Source organism: Cryptotermes secundus, unplaced genomic scaffold, assembly GCF_002891405.2.
Source record: "Cryptotermes secundus unplaced genomic scaffold, Csec_1.0 scaffold55, whole genome shotgun sequence".
In the NCBI taxonomy this organism is placed as follows: domain Eukaryota; kingdom Metazoa; phylum Arthropoda; class Insecta; order Blattodea; family Kalotermitidae; genus Cryptotermes; species Cryptotermes secundus.
The window spans coordinates 280435-299068 of NW_019740654.1; the positions used below are offsets into that span (position 1 = coordinate 280435).

The 18634-nt window shown below is 36.9% G+C and overlaps 2 protein-coding genes across 14 annotated transcripts in view; both read right to left on the reverse strand.

The window, feature by feature from the left end:
• Positions 1-18634, reverse strand: part of LOC111872345 (gastrula zinc finger protein XlCGF57.1) — a 151316-nt gene that overhangs the window by 75780 nt on the left and 56902 nt on the right. The window contains exon 6 of one of the 13 annotated variants that reach the window (XM_023866114.2): positions 2-3556. The exons of 10 other annotated variants lie outside the window; for them this stretch is intronic. In XM_023866114.2, the coding sequence (XP_023721882.1) occupies positions 1402-3556 (2155 nt within the window). In that variant the 3' untranslated portion in view covers positions 2-1401. Of the gene's footprint in view, position 1; positions 3557-6573; positions 8907-16618; positions 18289-18634 lie in introns of those variants that run through there. 2 more of the 13 variants (XM_023866128.2, XM_023866130.2) reach the window with 2 other exon arrangements.
• LOC111872349 (zinc finger protein 585B-like) lies at positions 8913-11398 on the reverse strand. The gene has a single exon (XM_023866135.2). It carries the CDS (start codon positions 11162-11164, stop codon positions 9410-9412), a length of 1755 nt encoding a protein of 584 aa, XP_023721903.1. The 5' UTR covers positions 11165-11398; the 3' UTR covers positions 8913-9409.

Here is an 18634-nt window from a genome sequence, read left to right on the forward strand (position 1 = left end):
AGACAAATTGTGTGGTCATTACTTCCGCTATCCCAAATGTCTTCGGTACCAATTCCAGCTGAGTAACTCCAATTGATTCTTAAACCATTGTCAGATGTGTTCAAGTTCATGCATAACATTCTGGTAGACTCTTTATGTAAAGAGGCTGTCAGGAATTTGTAAAAACTCTGATAACTGAATAACAATTATGAGCTGAGAAATACCAGACCTTGGTATTATGTTACCAGAAGTCTCCATTACAACTTACATCAACAGACAATGGAAAGAGGCTCTTCCAATTTTTGTTACACCTCTGTAACAGTATGAACTGACTGAAAGTCCTTTCATTGCATGACTGAAGCAAAGCAAATTTACTCAATGCTTGAATGAAAAAATACATCACCTTCATTCTTCTAAGAATTAAGCCTTGTTAGCATGTCATAAGATATTTATAAATGTCTTCCCATCAGTTTCAAAGCCGAAGCGCCTTCTTCTTCTTCTTATGATTATGGAAGTTCTTTATAAAACTGTCTAACCCTTTCTCACCTCTCACAAAGAAGTACACTTCCACACTTAACAACTAAAACACAGTAATATTAACTGATCTGATAGTGTCAGAATACAGTGAATTTAAATGGCGTGGCAAAGGATTAAGACACTAATTCTTCAAAATACACTCTTTATTAATTTTTTATGGTTTTGTAACATTTGAATATTTGAAACTCAAAATACAATGCAGAAAATAAGTCACTTTACTAATATATTTTATGTTTTGGTACTTGTTGGATCTGGTTACAATTTTCTCTGAAAATATTATGTATGACTGTGTCACTCACATATTTTTTCCTTAATTTTGGGCAGAAATGGTGGCAATTACATAATAAGCAGAAAAAGGATGATGATGACCTCCAGTGGCATGATGTTTATGACAAGTTTTATGAAAATCTGTAACCAGGTTCACAGGTTGTTAGGAAAAACAAATGCCGACACAATGACAGAGAAGCTCATAATATACATTAATTTTTCCTTATAAAATAAGGAAAGCTGTAATTCATACCTTTCATTAAGTAACGGTTTATGTATTACCTCACCAAAACAGCATAAACACAATGTTAAAAGTACAATGATCTCTTTGTGCTGTACTAATAAAGATGTTGTAATCATTCTAACAAAGTGAATAACACATAATCTACTGAAAAAGTTGTGAGAATAGCACTATTCACATCTTACATAAAATGGAAAAATTATAAGGAAAATGAAAGCGAAATAAGACATGATATTAAGAGTCAGCTCAATATTCAAAATACCCTAAAAAATTCCTACTTTCTCACAAAGGAGCTGCCATTCTGTGCAAATCTTAAGTGCATCATGCATATAAGTGGACAATGTTACTGCTACTTTCAGGTCCATGTATTCTATAATTCAAGTACTGCGTGTGGGCAAAACAACATCCAGAGTTGGAATTTTTTTGCCAATTCGAATTCCATGGGTCTTCCCATGGTTTTTTAGATACCGCTCCTGAGCAAAAAGCTGTCCACACACCAGACACTCAAACGGTTTTTCATTAGTATGTGTAAGAACATGTCGTTTCAGTGTTTTCCGTAATCGAAAACGCTTCCCACAAATTTGGCAGCTATGTGGCTTCTCACCAGTATGAAGCAAAAGGTGCACATTCAAGTGCTGTCTCCTGCGGAAGCACTTGTTACAATGCATGCACTTATGTGGAAATACGTCCATATGAAACAGGTTGTGTACATAGAGTGATGCCTTTGTTTTGAATGCTTTCCCACATACATGACAGACACAAGGACGTTCTCCAGTGTGAGTCCTCTTATGGTCCAGCACTGCACGTTTGTTGGCAAACTTACGTCCACAGAAATCACATGGATGCTCCTTTATGCCTTCATGCACATCCCTAACATGGCGATTTAACAATGCAGATGTTCTGAACTGTTTGCCGCATACATGGCAAGTACAAGGTTTCTCGCCAGTATGGATGCGCAGATGCTGCACATAGCTGTTCCTCGTCATAAGGTATTTACCACAGTGTTTACACTTATAAAGTGTCCTGTCTTCTATGACCACCTTCGCAGTAGACAGTGACTCACAGTCATTACTATCTTTCAAGTTACCAACATCTTCAAGGGAGTGATGTTCTGCATGTCTCTTTAAATCAAATCTTCTGATAAATGATTTAGAACATATATTGCATGAAAAGTTTCGGCCTCTAAAGATATCAAATGTTCTATTTTTAACCACTGAACTCCCCAACTGTGGACCAAAACTTGAGCTTGAATTCACATTCCCACTTACAAGTGTCGGTCTCATGCTCAAGCCTCTCTCACTGGGGTAGAGATACTGATTCTTGGTATGAACTGTTAAATGCCTACATAAATTATACTTTCTTGTAAATATTCTACCACAAATGTTACATGGGAAATCAGTTTTTCTTTCATCATTAAAGAATGTGTCCATGATACACTCATCTTCATGCATATGACCATCACTGGTTTCCTGTATAATACCAACTGACCCACTACCTGGACCAAAGCTGTCTGGTGGAATATCAACACCAGAAACAACTCCTGGAGATGCATGATCAACTGCACCAACAAAGGGATCTGGCTTTCTTGAATGTGTTTTCACATGCCTACTCAAGTCAAATTTTCTTGTAAGGATTCTACCACATATATTACATGGAAAACCATGAATGACACCACTTCCCCCCAACCCAGATTTCATAGCTGAAACCATCTGCTCTACATTTCCTACTACACCATTGTCATTATTTATGTTTAAAGATTCACAGGAGTCCAATTTTTTATCATGTGTTTTCAAATGCCTAAATAAGTCATACTTTCTTGAAAGTACTCTACCACAAACATTACATGAGAAACCTTTATTCATCCCACATGTAATTATCTCCCTAGTCTTTCTGTTGTCTTTACTGACAGAATCTTCATGTCCCCTTTCCACTTCAATTAAATTAGCTTCATCAAGTCTCCTATCAGGAATTAATTCATGGACACTGGCATCAGCAAAACTATTGTCAGAAGTAACAAGTGAATAATCAGTACGAATTGCTACATTAGTAACATCAAAATCTTGCAATCTGTGCTTTTTAACGTGTTTACACATATCAGACTTTCTGTTAAAAACACTTCCACACATACTGCAAGGAAATTTCTGCTTTGCTGTAATAAGATGTTTCATTTTTCCTAGTCTTATTTTATGACTATAGCCTTTGTAACTATCATCCACACAACCATTAATACTGCAATCATCTGGTTTACATTCCATCTCTATCCCTGACTTATTTTCTGTGGGAATAACTGGTTTGACCAAGTCTTGTGAATGCATTGAAGAGATATGAACCACTAATTCAGTTTTCTCAGCAGAGATCTGTCCACAGTAATCACAAGTCAACAACGTGTCTTCCAAATCATAAGATTCATTCTGAACCATGCCATTAACATCACTCAAACCATCGGTGGTATCCCTGGGCTGGGTCATACTTCTCATTTCATTTTTGGCATGTTGCAAAGCTTTGAACGGAGTCTGAGGAGGCAGTTGACACCTGCAAGACAAAGTGTGCAGAGTAATTACTGCTCTTTGTGCCCAGAGTTTCAGCTGACATTAGACCTGAATATCAATCATATTAGGAAGTTCCTATGCCAACACAATTTTCATTGGAAATAATATGAAATCTACACCAGACTTCACTGAACATTTTCTCAGTTGCATGAGTTATGCAGTGCTAAACTGTAGGATGGTTATGAATAATAAATAATACACAAGCTGAAGCAGTCAGGGGTTATTCTACATTATCCCACATTTACTTGGTTACATACTAAAACCATGAAAATCTCAGAATGGCTGATGAGAAATGAATCTGCAACCTCCTCAATGCAAGACAGGTGGTAATACCAACTGAGCATAACAGTCCATTCTATTTTAGAGCAAAATTAAAAGACACTGTACCTTCCCATGGTATATACATCACTAAGAGTGTTAACCATTCAATCACAACATCCTGTCAATTAACTAACGAGCTGTACTGTACTCTTTTCTAGTCAGGTCATTAGAAGTGACTGGTTGTTGCACATACTGGGATTTCTATACTTTGCAAATAATGAATATCCATCAGGCAGAACAGTTCCCTATTGTGAAATTCCAGAAACGTTTCAAATTCCACACTATACCACCCTAGAGAAATGTTGGTCTAGGGTGAAGAACAAGGGAGAGTCAGTAAATAGGTCACAAAGTAAAACAGCTGTAATGGACATAATAGGTTTTCTATGTGTATCACTAGGCAACAGTCCAGCTTCATGAGAGTCCAGGTAGCAGATGCGCAGTCACATGTTCTGAGGCTGGTTTCAGTAGTCAAAATTACAACTGTGCTTGGTGTAATACAGAAGAGCAGCATTCTGTTGTGCCTTTTTTGTGGGCAAAAGCACTCAATGCAAAGGATATTCATGAAGAAATATTTTCAGTTTATGGTGGGAAGTGCCTGTTGCATAAAGTGGTTCACAGCTGGGTCGAGGAATTCTCTCAAGGACATTTGAAAGTCGCAGACGATGCCCAACCAGGTTACCCTGTTGCGACTATGGCAGAAGCAACTGTGTGTGTAGTGGGTAGAGGAGTTTTTTCAAGCTGAAGGCAGGATAATGATAGACGGTGTAACAACTGCATTAGGGTGTTCCCATGGTTTAGCATACAGCATAAAGCATGATCATTTGAAGTTCTGAAAAGTGTGTGTATGGTGGGTGCCCGGAGAACTGAAGGATCAAGAAAAAATAAACTGCATGGGTCTGTCCTTGCAACATCTCTTATGGTATGTAGATAAAGGAGCAGATATGCCTTATAAGACTGTTATTGGGGACAAATTTTGGGTGCATCACTACCAAGCCAGATTAAAGCATGCTTCAATTTACTGGAAACATCCCAGTTCATCTTCAACTAAAATTCTGGGGTATGTCATCAGCTGGGAAGGTTATGCTTATCTTGTTTTGGGATTCTCAGGGAATACTGTTAGCCTGTCTTCAGAAGGCCCCTAGTGACTTCCCTCTATTTGGTCTGCTAAAAAAACCACTTGGTGGCTGAGACAAAAGTTAAAAGACTTCTGTGCTGCAGGTTCTGAATCACTGATAGAGAGATGAGACAAGTGTATCAATATTTGTGGGGGATATGTCAGGAAATAAAGGTTTTTTTTTTTCCCCCAGGTTTGAATATCACATGTTGTATATCCATCTGTGACATACTTACTAACTCTCCCTCGTAATTGCGACCCACAGGGGACAAGATGTCTTCCAGCAATATGCACTCAAAAAGTGAAATGAGCTGTGATCATATTATACAAGCTTTGTGATAGCATATGAAATATTACATGTCAGTTTATGGAATGCGACTGCTGCAGTTCTCTTATACATGCAACAATGCTTTGACTGTTAGCAAACTTTTAACATGACTTGCAGAATGTCTGATTTATGCCATACCATCATTTTGCAATTCTGAAGACTGAGATAACTACATGTTTATAAATGTTTAAAACTGTATTAAAGAACAATGTGAGCAGAAATTTCTAACAGTGCATACAGGGCCCTATGCTGGGTTCTCCAGTTACAGTACACAAATATCAAATAATGAGACAAGTGTTACAACCTCTTGACATTTTGTTTGGGTTCCTGGTTGTGTCTGGACAGCCAAGAAACAAAATCATACAGAGAGAGAGATTAAACCAAAGCTTAATGTTTCATGCTTCTAAAAAAATTATCCCAATGGTGCATATGCATTTATAAGCGAAACTAATTCCCCACCACATAACCTATTCATTTACATATAACATGTTTTATTTTATTAGCTTATAATTCCTCTTAAATTTTAAAACAGTAAAACATATGCACACTATGGAATGATACCAGGAACTACCATGTTCTTCAAAATGCTTATTTTTTGCATCACAGGGGGTAATATTCTGGATGCACTTATTTAAGACAGTTGAAACAAACAACTGTGCAATAACTCCATTTTGAAGTCACAGTTGCCATACCTTTTAATTTTATGTACTATGAAATAACAAGAAATTGAATACTTATGGCATTCAAATCCAGGAGAGTAAAATTGAAGTTTAAAAGGAAAATAAACAAACATCATGGACAACAGACACCACTGAGTAGTGATATCAATATAATAAAGTTGTAAAGCGCAGTTTTTCACAAAGTAGCTAATTTCAAACTTGCATGAAAAAATGATGAACATTCAAGTTCAACAAAAGGACAACATTTCTTAAGAGAAAGAAAAAGCATCACCTGTTCAAGGAAGGCCACATATATAAACGTAATAATTTGTTCATGTCCACTGGCTTAGGCTTACAACAGAAGAAAAAAAAAAACTTTGATATTCACCCAATGGAACCTATTTTGATAAATATGTAAAGACTCTGTTCTTGAAATGTCACATTACTTTTAAGCAATAAAACTGTTACCACAAAAATCTTTCAAATGATGCAGGGAGAAATATGATCTATAATATCAGGATGGTAGTAAGTACACATAATTGATACTGATTTTTTTATTTAATTTTAGAAAACAGATATCAACATCACTAATAAACCAATAAAAAACTGAGATAAAAATACCACACACCATTTATCACATTCATAAAAAAGCATTAAAACAAATTTCTCATTCTACAGCCCAATGTGACAGCATTCAGGAAGCAGCTGTTTCAAATTGCATGTGAGATAAAATGATAAATACAAAGGAGTTCTTTATATATGTATTTATTCATTGCTATTACCTTTACTGACATTACTTAGCAGTGAGAATCACCTTGCGGTGGTATACTGACTTCACTATTATTGGTAGTTGATGTTAACTAACAAATACTTGGCAGGAAAAAAAAAACACATTGTAACAAATAGTAAAAGTGACCTATGGTGTTAACTGAATGCAATCACTGGAGACAGGTGGTCCACAAACATTGCCCCAATCTCACAAATACTTAAAATAGGAAAGATATAAATAAAAATAATATGAGTACAATAGATTCCCTCATTAGCAGATTTCTAATACTTTTCTCTTTATACATTACACTAAATACTGTGATCTAGTGTTGGGAAAGCCCTCACTTACACTAGCTTCATGACAAAATTATATTCAAAGTTACCCTACATACGCTTTGAATAATTATTATAAAAATCATAATGTAGATGCTCATACAGCAGTGATGACCAGTGCCAACCCAGAATTTTACAACATCCTTCCTGAAGCAAAACTAAAGGGCATCACATTTAGAATTAAAATACATAATGAGAAGAAAATTTCCAGAAACTAACCACTGCTTCTATTCCACAGATTTCTTTAGAGTTTTACATACTTCCACTATATTCCATACTTAGATAAAATAAAATACTGATGGAATATGTATTTTCAAAATATTTACTCAAACCATTTTTGTGATTTCTTAAAACCACCACAGACATCAAAGTGTCAAGAAACATACATCATCTGTCACTGTATTGTGGCCATTTTTCAAACCTGTAGTTCAGCAAGAGTACAATTTACACGGAATGTTGCTACAAAATTACTGCAGGGAGCACCAAAAGAAAGGAACTGTAATCACATAAAAAGCCTATAAACCAATTTCTGTCACTGTAATATTTACTGAAGAAACAGAACTGGCACAATCTATATACACAAATGAGTGATATTATCTTTATGCAAAAAAAAATAAAAAATAAAAAATAACCTTACTTCTTTCCTCACTGGTTACCAGGATGGTGGGCTTTCATATGTCTTTTTAGGTATCGCTCCTGCTTGAATCCCAACCCACATGCTGAACATACGAACGGTTTATCATCTGAATGTAACATCCTATGTCTAGTCATTTCATTTCTTGCTCTAAAGCCACGCCCACAAATATCACAAATATGTGGTTTTTCACCCGTGTGTGTCACTAGATGTTTAACCATTTCATGCTGATTCCGGAACAATTTACCACAATAGGAACATGCAAAAGGAAATATATCTGTGTGAATTTTATTGTGTATGTACAACGTAGCCTTTGTTTTAAATGATTTTCCACATGTACTACACACATAAGGACGTTCTCCTGTGTGGATGCGACGATGATCTTCCATAGCAGGCTTTGCTGCAAAGCTGCGACCACATATATCGCAGCTGTGGTTTTTGATGCCTGCATGAACATGCTTCAGGTGGTAATACAATCCTGTCTGAGAGAAGCTCTTACCACAAATGTGACAGGTGAATGGTTTCTCACCTGTGTGTACAACTTGGTGAGATTTCAGCGTGCTCTTGCAACTAAAGTTCTTCCCACACAATTCGCACTGAAAGATTGGTTCATCTTTTGGTGGTGCATCACTCTGAGGTCGGTGTGTTCTTTTATGTCTGTTTAAGTGGTATGTTCTATTAAATATCCTGCCACATATATCACAAGGGAAATCCTTAGTGGATTTACAGACAATCCTCTTTGTTGACTTAACAATTTTAAGTTTCTTCAATTTAGTCCTTGTCCTTTTCTTCTTGTCACCACTACTACTACTACTATGATGATTATCAGGAGACTCATAATGTGCTGGTTCAAGCCCTAACTCTGAACTGTCTGAATCATACACAACTGGATTCTCCATTTTCCTATCTTGTTTGTGACCTTCCATGTGAGTCTCCATTGCATATTTGCTCCCTCTGATTTTTTCATCACAAATGTCACAATGATATAACTCATCTGATTGATGCTGTTCATCTGTCTTGGTTGTCTGTAATTCATCTAAGTTGTAATCTTCAGACTTAATCCAGTCAATAGGTTCAGATACAGTAGAAATGGTGACCATGGGCTCGTACATACTCTTCAATGCATTTTGTGCCTGTTGGAACGCCCTAAACGTTGTCAGAGTAGACAGTTGGCACCTGCAAGACAAAGTGTGCAGAGTGATTACAGCTGCTGATGCTTGATTCTTGCTAGTCCACATCAGCATTCATATGCAGAACACCACATAGCATATAGTACCAACAGTATTCTCTTTAAATTCTCATTATGTTTTATTCAATACATCACGGCCCACAATGTTGTGTGCTACCATCTGCAGCTTTGCGGCACTATGCAAGTCTTAAACTCAATTACAGTGTGTGTAAAATAATAATATACCGATAGTGTCATTTTAATAATGAGATATTCATAAACCATGGCAATATAACAGTCGTCCGATACACAATGAAGAAAAACTAATAATCATACAGACATTAAGTAGCACAGCTGATCCGCTGTTAAGACATTATTTCTTAACTCCTTTTAATTCTATTATACATTTTATGAATGACTTGAAAATCAGTATTCCACTGTTCTAACCTAGACAACTCCACCTTTATCACCTTGCTTATGTGATCACACATGCAGGCCAAGTTTACAAAAATTAATTTATAATCCCTATGCCCTCCAGGTGCAAATCTTCACTCTTTCCTCCCAACTGATGGCCCTGGTGTGTTTTCATGGTATGGTTTTTCAAGTACCTCACTTGCCTGAAACTAAGATGACACACCATGCATTTGAATGGCTTGTGATCTGAATGGATCAGTTTGTGCCTAATCATCTCATTCTGATATCGGAAATGCTTCCCACAAATGTCACATTCATGAGGATATTCACCCGTATGTATCATCATGTGTTTTGTGCATTCATATTTCCGTCTGAATGACTTGCCACAATGAGTGCAATTATGAGGGAATAAGTTTGTATGGGACCTCTTATGCGTATGGAATGTCGCACGTGTTTTAAATCTCTTGCCACATAGATGACAAACTAAACGACGTTCACCTGTATGAACGGTCACATGATCATTTCTTGTGCGGGTGTTGGCAAACTTTCTTCCACATATTGGGCAAGCATGCTCCTTGATACCCTCATGAACCTCTCTTACATGACGTTGAATCTGTGGTTCAGCTCGGAACTGTTTGCCACAAACATGACAAGTGAAAGGTTTCTCGCCTGTATGTATACGCATATGCCTCACATACGTGCACCTACGGAACAGATTCTTCCCACAGACTTGACAATGAAAGTAAGTCTTCCCATCAACTTTAATTTTAGCGCGTGACACAGCATCATCAGCACTGCTTTTCTTGCCCTTATGCTTAATTATAGTATCAGAGGATGTATCTTTTGCTTTAATTACGCTGCTGTTCCCACTATCACTCAGTGGGGGGTCAATATGAGCTGTGGATGAATCAACTCCATGGCTCTTACTTGGATTTCCATCACCTTGCTGTACATGATGCACATTTTTAACATGTCTTCTCATATCAGCCTTCCTAGTAAACACCCTTTCACATATCATACAAGCTATTTCTTTCTGTGAAACAATGGATATTCTTGTCAGGTCAGCACAAACTCCCACAGTAGTATCCCTGCTCTCTTTTTTGAGGATCAAAGCTTTTCTGTGTCTTACAGCATCATCAGAATTCCTCGCAAAAGATTTTCCATGCACACCATATGCAAATTCTGAAGAATTAAGATTTTGGTCAGCATTTGAACATGCTTTGGAATTTGATTCTAATAAATGCTGTAATTCTTCACTTTCTTTCGAATTATCTGACCTGCTTCTTAAACATTTAAAAAAAAGCATATTCTTACTATGTCTTTTTGCATCAAATTTTGTTGCAAAAACTTCACCACGCACATTGCATGAAAATTTCTCATTTATCTCTTGTATGCAATGCTCCAACTTCCTATTCACATTTTCGTCACTCCTAGTACCTAAGGCTTCAGAAATATTAATCTCTTCGTGATCATCTCTCATGTGACTTACCATTTCTGACTTCTTCATGAATATTTTACCACGGTCCCTACAAGGGAAATTACCACACTTTTCAAGCACGTGAGATTTAGTTTTCTCTGTACATATAACTTCTGACAAAGATTCTGTTATACACGCTGTCTCGAACTGGTCTTCATGATTTTCCATATGTTTAACAAACAAAGTTTTGCTTTCACAAAATATTCCATCACAAATTTCACAATGAAGTACTGTATCACAATGTTTCATTGACAGATGAGTTGCTAATTCACTTTTTGTAGTAAAAATACATCCACAAAAGTTACATGATACATCAGCCCCAGTCAGATATCCCTCAAGTTTATTTAACTGAACAGGTGTTTTAATATCTGTCATGTTCTTCTTCAGATAAATGTTCTGCAGTGCAGTCTGGCATGCCTCATGAAAAGTTTTGAACGATGCCAGAGGAGTTGGTTGACACCTGCAAGATAAAGTGTGTAGAGAGATTACTGCTAATGGCTTGCAACTTGAACAGGTTCCTATTACTCATATTCATGGTAACAGGTATGAAATTTTGATTACAGCCAAGGACATAAGAACAACGAAGGTGCCAGGTGTAACAAATTATCCTGAGAAAATTACTCAATTTGAAAATGTACCTATTAATCAGAAGCTTTTAAAAGGATTGAAATAATAGNTGATAATTTAACTGAACAGGTGTTTTAATATCTGTCATGTTCTTCTTCAGATAAATGTTCTGCAGTGCAGTCTGGCATGCCTCATGAAAAGTTTTGAACGATGCCAGAGGAGTTGGTTGACACCTGCAAGATAAAGTGTGTAGAGAGATTACTGCTAATGGCTTGCAACTTGAACAGGTTCCTATTACTCATATTCATGGTAACAGGTATGAAATTTTGATTACAGCCAAGGACATAAGAACAACGAAGGTGCCAGGTGTAACAAATTATCCTGAGAAAATTACTCAATTTGAAAATGTACCTATTAATCAGAAGCTTTTAAAAGGATTGAAATAATAGGCCTTGAGCTCTATATGCATACTAAACTGTTCTCATTCCGATCTCCAACAGTATTCCTAAAAAATGCATTTCTGCAAAACTAAAATTGCCATTATGAAAACATATCAATGCCATTTCAACTCTGGGTCACCATACTAAACTTCATTCTTCTTACACATTCTTTGGTAAACTCTGGAATTCATTACAAAATTAAGAACTTCCAATCTCTTTTTAATTTACTGAATATGGATCACTAAAGTTAAAAATTACAAAATTATGTCATCAGGTGTACTTCTTTCATTATGAATAATAATTAACTTATTGTGACTGAAGAGGCAATTTCTTCATTTCAGTTATGTTATGACACTGTTTCATTACTTTAATGGTTTAAAGTATGTAACAAGATTAGTGACCTTTCACAATAGCATGTCTGCTATATCATTCTAGATGCCATATAGCTCATGAAGAAATGACCAAACTGCAAAAGTAACTTTTCCATATATTTACAGTCCCATGGCCAAGTACCAAGATCAGGACCATCCACTTTCTTCTAAAATCCCTGAGGAAATGAGGAGAGTACCATAAAATAGGCCACAACCACCATATCAATCCTAACCAATTCATAATTACCACAAGACAGTTATGTTATTTCATAAAGTAATATCTGCTGCAAAGACTTTCAGGATCTGATATTTGTATAAGATTTGGACTGTGGTCCTCTGGGGTGACACCATGTAGTCTGCAGGTTGTTGCAAATGTTTTGGAGGATACTGCCATTTTCATCTTGAGGGAAATAAGTGTGGTCAAGGAATACAGTCTTCTGAAATCTTGATAATCTGCAAGACTTACATGGTGTTAATCCAGAAATGTCAAACTTGTTGTAATGGAAGGAGATGTTTTTATGGCAGAAGATGGAAACATTCTATGTGACAATATCCTATAAGTCTAACAGGCCTGACAGAAATTATAAGAATACATGCCAGAACAAATGGTACCACTGCAAAGATTCTTTTGGTACCTTTCTTCCTTTCTATAAATCCACTATTTATATGCAAAACATTTAATAAAATCAGGGTTTATTTTAAATATATCTGCTTTATCGGTGTGTTACTGCATAAATATTTAAAAGGGCATTCACATTAATGACCACACATTACATGGTCAGAATTTGTGTGCAAAATAAAAGAAGTTTACAGTTACCATTACATGCGACATAATATGTCAGAGTCAGGGGAAAATGACACATGTAAGTGATGCACAGGTTCACATTACATACAAAGAATGATTCTGAATGTAATTCTGAAACAATGTTTATTCCAGATCCATCATACAATTCCAAATGCAAAACAGTAACGTGGTAGTAAAAGAGCTGCAAAAATACAGAGCTGTTTTTACACTGGAGCCTTGTATTACTAAGTGTTCCTAGAGTGCTTGAACATAAAAAAGAAAATCATTGTATTCAACACAATTGCTTTAACTTATTTTGCAACTGTTACAGTTATTCAGGATCAAATCAGAAGTTATAAACATAGTGAGGGGTGACAACAAAATAAACTGTCACGTAAATCAAGGCACTATTTTAGCATTAAAACTGAGGGACTGTCATATCGCACAAAGAAAACACAGCAAAATGGCCAAAATTTCAATGCGATTCTTTATATTATGCAAGCACTCTACAACAGTCAGGACACATGGCAGCAGAGTTGGTTGAGGCACTATGCTACAAGCCAGAATGTTCCAGGTTTGATTCCTGTTGAGGTCTTTGGATTCTCAATTGATCTAATCCTTCCGGCTGCAATATGGCGCTGGGATCAATGAGTACCAGGAATCTTCTGGGGGTATAGTGTGGCCAGTATGCAAGGCTAACAACCTCACCACCATCTGTGAGCCAAATGTTTAGAAAATGTGGAAACCTCAATGTCGCACAACACTATGGGCCTCCATGGCCTGCTGCAAGGACAGCTTTACTTTCTTGTCCATTTACAATCATATACGCTGTATGCATAAATATCTGCATTAAAATTACAATTAAAATCATCATTAACTGATACTTTAATGCCACTTTCTGGTTAACATGGCTTTTGCTACATAAACCAACATGGCACCTTCACATGACAAAAATTCACTGTAACACATTCTGTGCACAATATCCTATTAATCTGATCCAGTTTATGGTATATATAAAGCACTCCAATAACCTGCCACGTGTTCTTTGGTTCTTTCTTTACATTTTACATTTGAAATTAAATAATAACCAAAGTTTCTTCTATCATACATCTATACTGAGTTCACACATTATCTAAAATATATTTCATCGGTTTTTTATTTCACTGACATAATGTACGCATTCAGCAAGTGACTTTACAAATATGAAATTTGTAATGTTGTATTTTAGTGTCCTGTTGCACTGATCCTCGTCCATGATATGTAAGCAGTGTAACTGATGAACATTTTAAAATACTTTTTAAATTTTACAATGACATAATGGCAAGCAATGAAATAGACTGACGTAAATGGAGCACCTGATGATGGCGCTATAGTGCCGTAACACATTGTGAAGTAACAAGTAAAACTGAGTGCACTAAAAGACTGACACTGCTTACATATCATGGATGAAATTTGTATTTAATTACTGCATAACTGATTCAAATTCCAGAGACTATCCTACTAATCTAAACTAAATAACAACAATCTGTTTTACTTTTGCTTAATGGTGAACCTTGCCATGGTTCTTCAGATAACGCTTCTGTCGGAAGCAAAGCCCACATTCTGCACAGACAAAAGGCTTTTGTTCTGAATGAACTAGTTTATGCTTAGAAAGTTCATATTTTATGCGGAAGCCCTTACCACAAACTTCACATTTGAAAGGTCTCTCGCCTGTATGTGTCAGGATATGAGCAAGAAGCGATGGTCGCGATCGGAATCCCTTATTGCAATAAGTACAGGGAAATGGGTAGGAATCTGAGTGACTTTTGTTGTGAGTATAAAGACAAGCTTTTGTCTTAAAAGTTTTTCCGCATGAGTCACATATATATGGACGTTCACCCGTATGAACTCTACGGTGGTCATCTCGAGTTGCCTTAGAAGCAAAGGTCTTACTGCAGATATCACAAGAAAATTCTCTGACACCTACATGAACGTCTCTGATGTGTCGGTTCAATCCTCCAGGTACACGGAATTGTTTTCCACAGACATGGCATGTATATGGTCTTTCACCTGTGTGAATTCGAAGATGAAGTTTGAATTTATCCTTAGTAGCTATTTTCTTCCCACAGTGCATACATTGAAAACCATTGCTCTCTCTCCTTAACTTGGCATCTTTCTTTAAATTATCTTTACTGTTAATAACCTCCGTTTTATTCAACGTTGTTTCTGCAGTGTCTTCCAAAATCCCATCCGACTTGTACTTAAGACACCTTTGTCTTGCAGCAGAGTTTAACTGGCGTCTTGCTTCACTGAAATGAAGATGTTCATTATGCACTGATGATATAATAAATGTGTCAGTGCTTTCAGTTTTCAGCCTGCTACAGATTTCATTCGAACTGACATTTATCTTAGTACCTTCATTCTTACATTTATTATCATTACAGGTACTTGTACAAGAATGCAGTCGAGATGCACTGTCTTTCTGCAGACACACACTTCTGAATGTATTATTTGTTTCTTCAAAAGCTGTGAATGATGGCAAAGAAGACTGCTGACACCTGCAAGACAAAGCCTGTAGTGATTATCTTGACAGGAACCATGAGTTGTAGCCCACGGAATTTCAACCTTTCAAGTTTCAATACTCATGCCTCGGTATTTCCGAAGCTTAATCAATGTTCCCATTGATTTACATTTAGTGCATACGAAAAAATATATAAAAGACAAATGAAACTGAGCACCTACATTATCAGTACATAACTACAAGGACAAGAATAAGTATAAAGTTACAAGAATGGAGAATCGGCTTTGGCATCATCGTATGGCTTATTTTTGCTGTTGTCAGGCTACATTTCTTTATGTTGGACTTGCAGTTCTTGCTAGATGACTATTAAGAATGCTATATTCTGAGAAGTGATGTCATGTAGTATGGTAGAAGTTTACATATGTTTTGGAGGATTGTACTACCTCCAGTTTGAGAGTCAAAGAATAAGCAAAGCAAGCAACCAGTAAGAAGAAAGCTTGCTTCTTTCCTTGCCTACTCTACGACCCTGAAGCTGGAAGCTCTTTCTCTGTGAGGTGCAAGTTTTGAATACCTGCTGAGACACTGACTATCCTGAGATTCTTTGTGATTTTTCTCAGTACCTTCAGGCAAATGCCAGCAGTACCTTAAATTAGACTGCAACCGTGTCCTTCCACATTCTTTCCAATTCATTATTTGAAACCATTAAAGCATTCAACACTACCAGTCTGAGTTACGTGCAGAATAATTAAATAAATTATAAATAAATAAACGATGATGGTGATGGAAACAATGGATGAAGATCTCACAGTGACTGGAGACAGTTCAAGGAGATCACAATTCTGAATGAAGTGGAAAATGCAGCTTGATTATGGCTGTGCAAATGGTAACAATGTAACCTGCTTACAGATGAAGTGAACGACGGTACGCATGTAATCACAAATGAGGTCTAGTCTAGTACATGGGCTGGACAACCAAGGGGTCAGAGTTCAAGTCCTGGTGGGGTCAAAAACTTTCACTTCTCCATGTTGTCCAGACCAGTTCTGGGGTCCACTCAACCTCCTATCTAACGGGTACTGGGAGCTCTTTCCCTGGAGGTAAAGCGGCAGAGGCGTGAAGCTGACCACTCACCTCTAGCTAGTGCTGAGGTCAAGAAAATGTGGGTTTAGACATTTGCTCCCGCGTACGTCTTCATGGCATAGTGCTTAATTAGTTAAACACAGAGACAACTTTACCTTTTTAATTACAGCTATACAATGACATACAAGGTAAATGTTTCAGTACCTGTCTGTAGATATACTAACCATTACCTTTCCTCTTTCAAGAACTTACAATTACCAACCACATACAATATCTTGGAACAATGGAAAATTAATGAATGAACTCTAATGTATCTACAAACATAATGCCTCTGCCTGAACAGTAACTGAACACCAATTATTAAAAAGCTCAATATTAAATGGACTAGAAATATCATCATTCCAAGATGTTACTCCTGTCTTAACAAATACACTGCTGTAAATGTTGTTTAGAGATCTCATACAATGGTGTACTTAGGCCAACACGAAATGAAAAGTTTGCAGTCGATACGTACGACTCACACAAACAGATTATTATACACAGCACTCTAGGTCACAGTTAATGATATAGAATTTGCAACCTGATGACTTCAACTACAATATTTATGCTCAGCATGATCATAATTTAATCCCAAATTCATTCACTCATACTCTCACCTTCACAGGGAAAATCACAATCTACACATGATACTAATGTTGGATGGATGATCACACTAAACAGAATAGGGTAGAGTGGGTACTGTAGATTAGATTGTGGTCTTCTGGGTTGTGACAATGTGGAGAATTGCGGTTCCACAATGTTTCAGAAGAACCATCTTTTGGGGTAATGGTATCATAAAGCAGGAGATCACAATCTAAATTCTCACTGCCATGAAAATCTCAAACCTCATGTAGGCAAGCTTCATTGCCACCTCTCATGCAACTGGGACAAACGTGGCACTTACTGCACTACTATCTTCAGAATCTTTATGATGAGCTTTATTATGATTTCTCAAATACTTCTTGAGCCTAAAGGTATGTCCACATCTGACACACACAAAGGGTTTCCCATCTGAATGAATTAATTTATGTTTCCCAAGCTCATACTTGATCCGAAATCGCTTTCCACAAATATCACAAGCATGTGGTTTTTCTCCAGTATGTTTAAGAATATGGAGTGTTAACGATGTGTGAGCTCGGAAACGTTTATCACAGTGTGGGCACCCAAAGGGAAAAACATCCGTGTGACTCTTATTGTGAACATAGAGTGATGCTTTTGTCTTAAAAGTCTTCCCACACAAATCACAAACAAAAGGTCTCTCCCCTGTATGAATGCGACGGTGATCTTCCAAGGTCCGTTTGTTTGCAAAGGCACGTCCACAAATATCACACACATGCTCCTTCACACCTTCATGAACTTCTTTCAGATGGCGCTTAATCCCAGATGGAGCCTGAAACTGTTTGCCACATATGTGGCAGGTGAATGGTCGTTCACCTGTATGAATTCTGAGATGAACTTTCATATTTTCTCTTGAAGCGAGCTTCTTGCCACAGTGGTCACATTCGTAAACAGGACGATCTTCATCGTCCCCTTCTTGATCTCTTTTATTTTCATTTCCTTCATTCCACTCATAATACACAATACTTTCATCATCTATGGCATCTCTATTATAATAATTGGTGACACCATCTGTACTATGGTACCATCTTGACCACCGTGACATTGTCATGTAGTTCTCTGATGTACATTGAGCTTGCTGGTAAGAACTGAACTGTTGCCACCTGCAATACAAAGTGAGCAGAGTGATTACTGCTTCCTGCATGACTAAACTGCTCTGCTCAGGAGGAAACAGCTGTTAAAAAACTGAAGAGCACACCTGATCAAAGACTGTACTGCAGTACATCCAACCAAACCAAAACAAACCAAATTATAATAGAGGTACTAGATCAGATAAATCATACTATCTTTACATTCTGGAAATCAGACTGTCATGTTCTTCCCACCAGACATCAGGTTTGGCTGGCACAGAACTACTACACACAAAATTTTCCATTATATAACATACGGAACTACCATACCATAAACATGGTTCTGGTCTTTTTTGGATTTTACAAAATTGATCCCCTT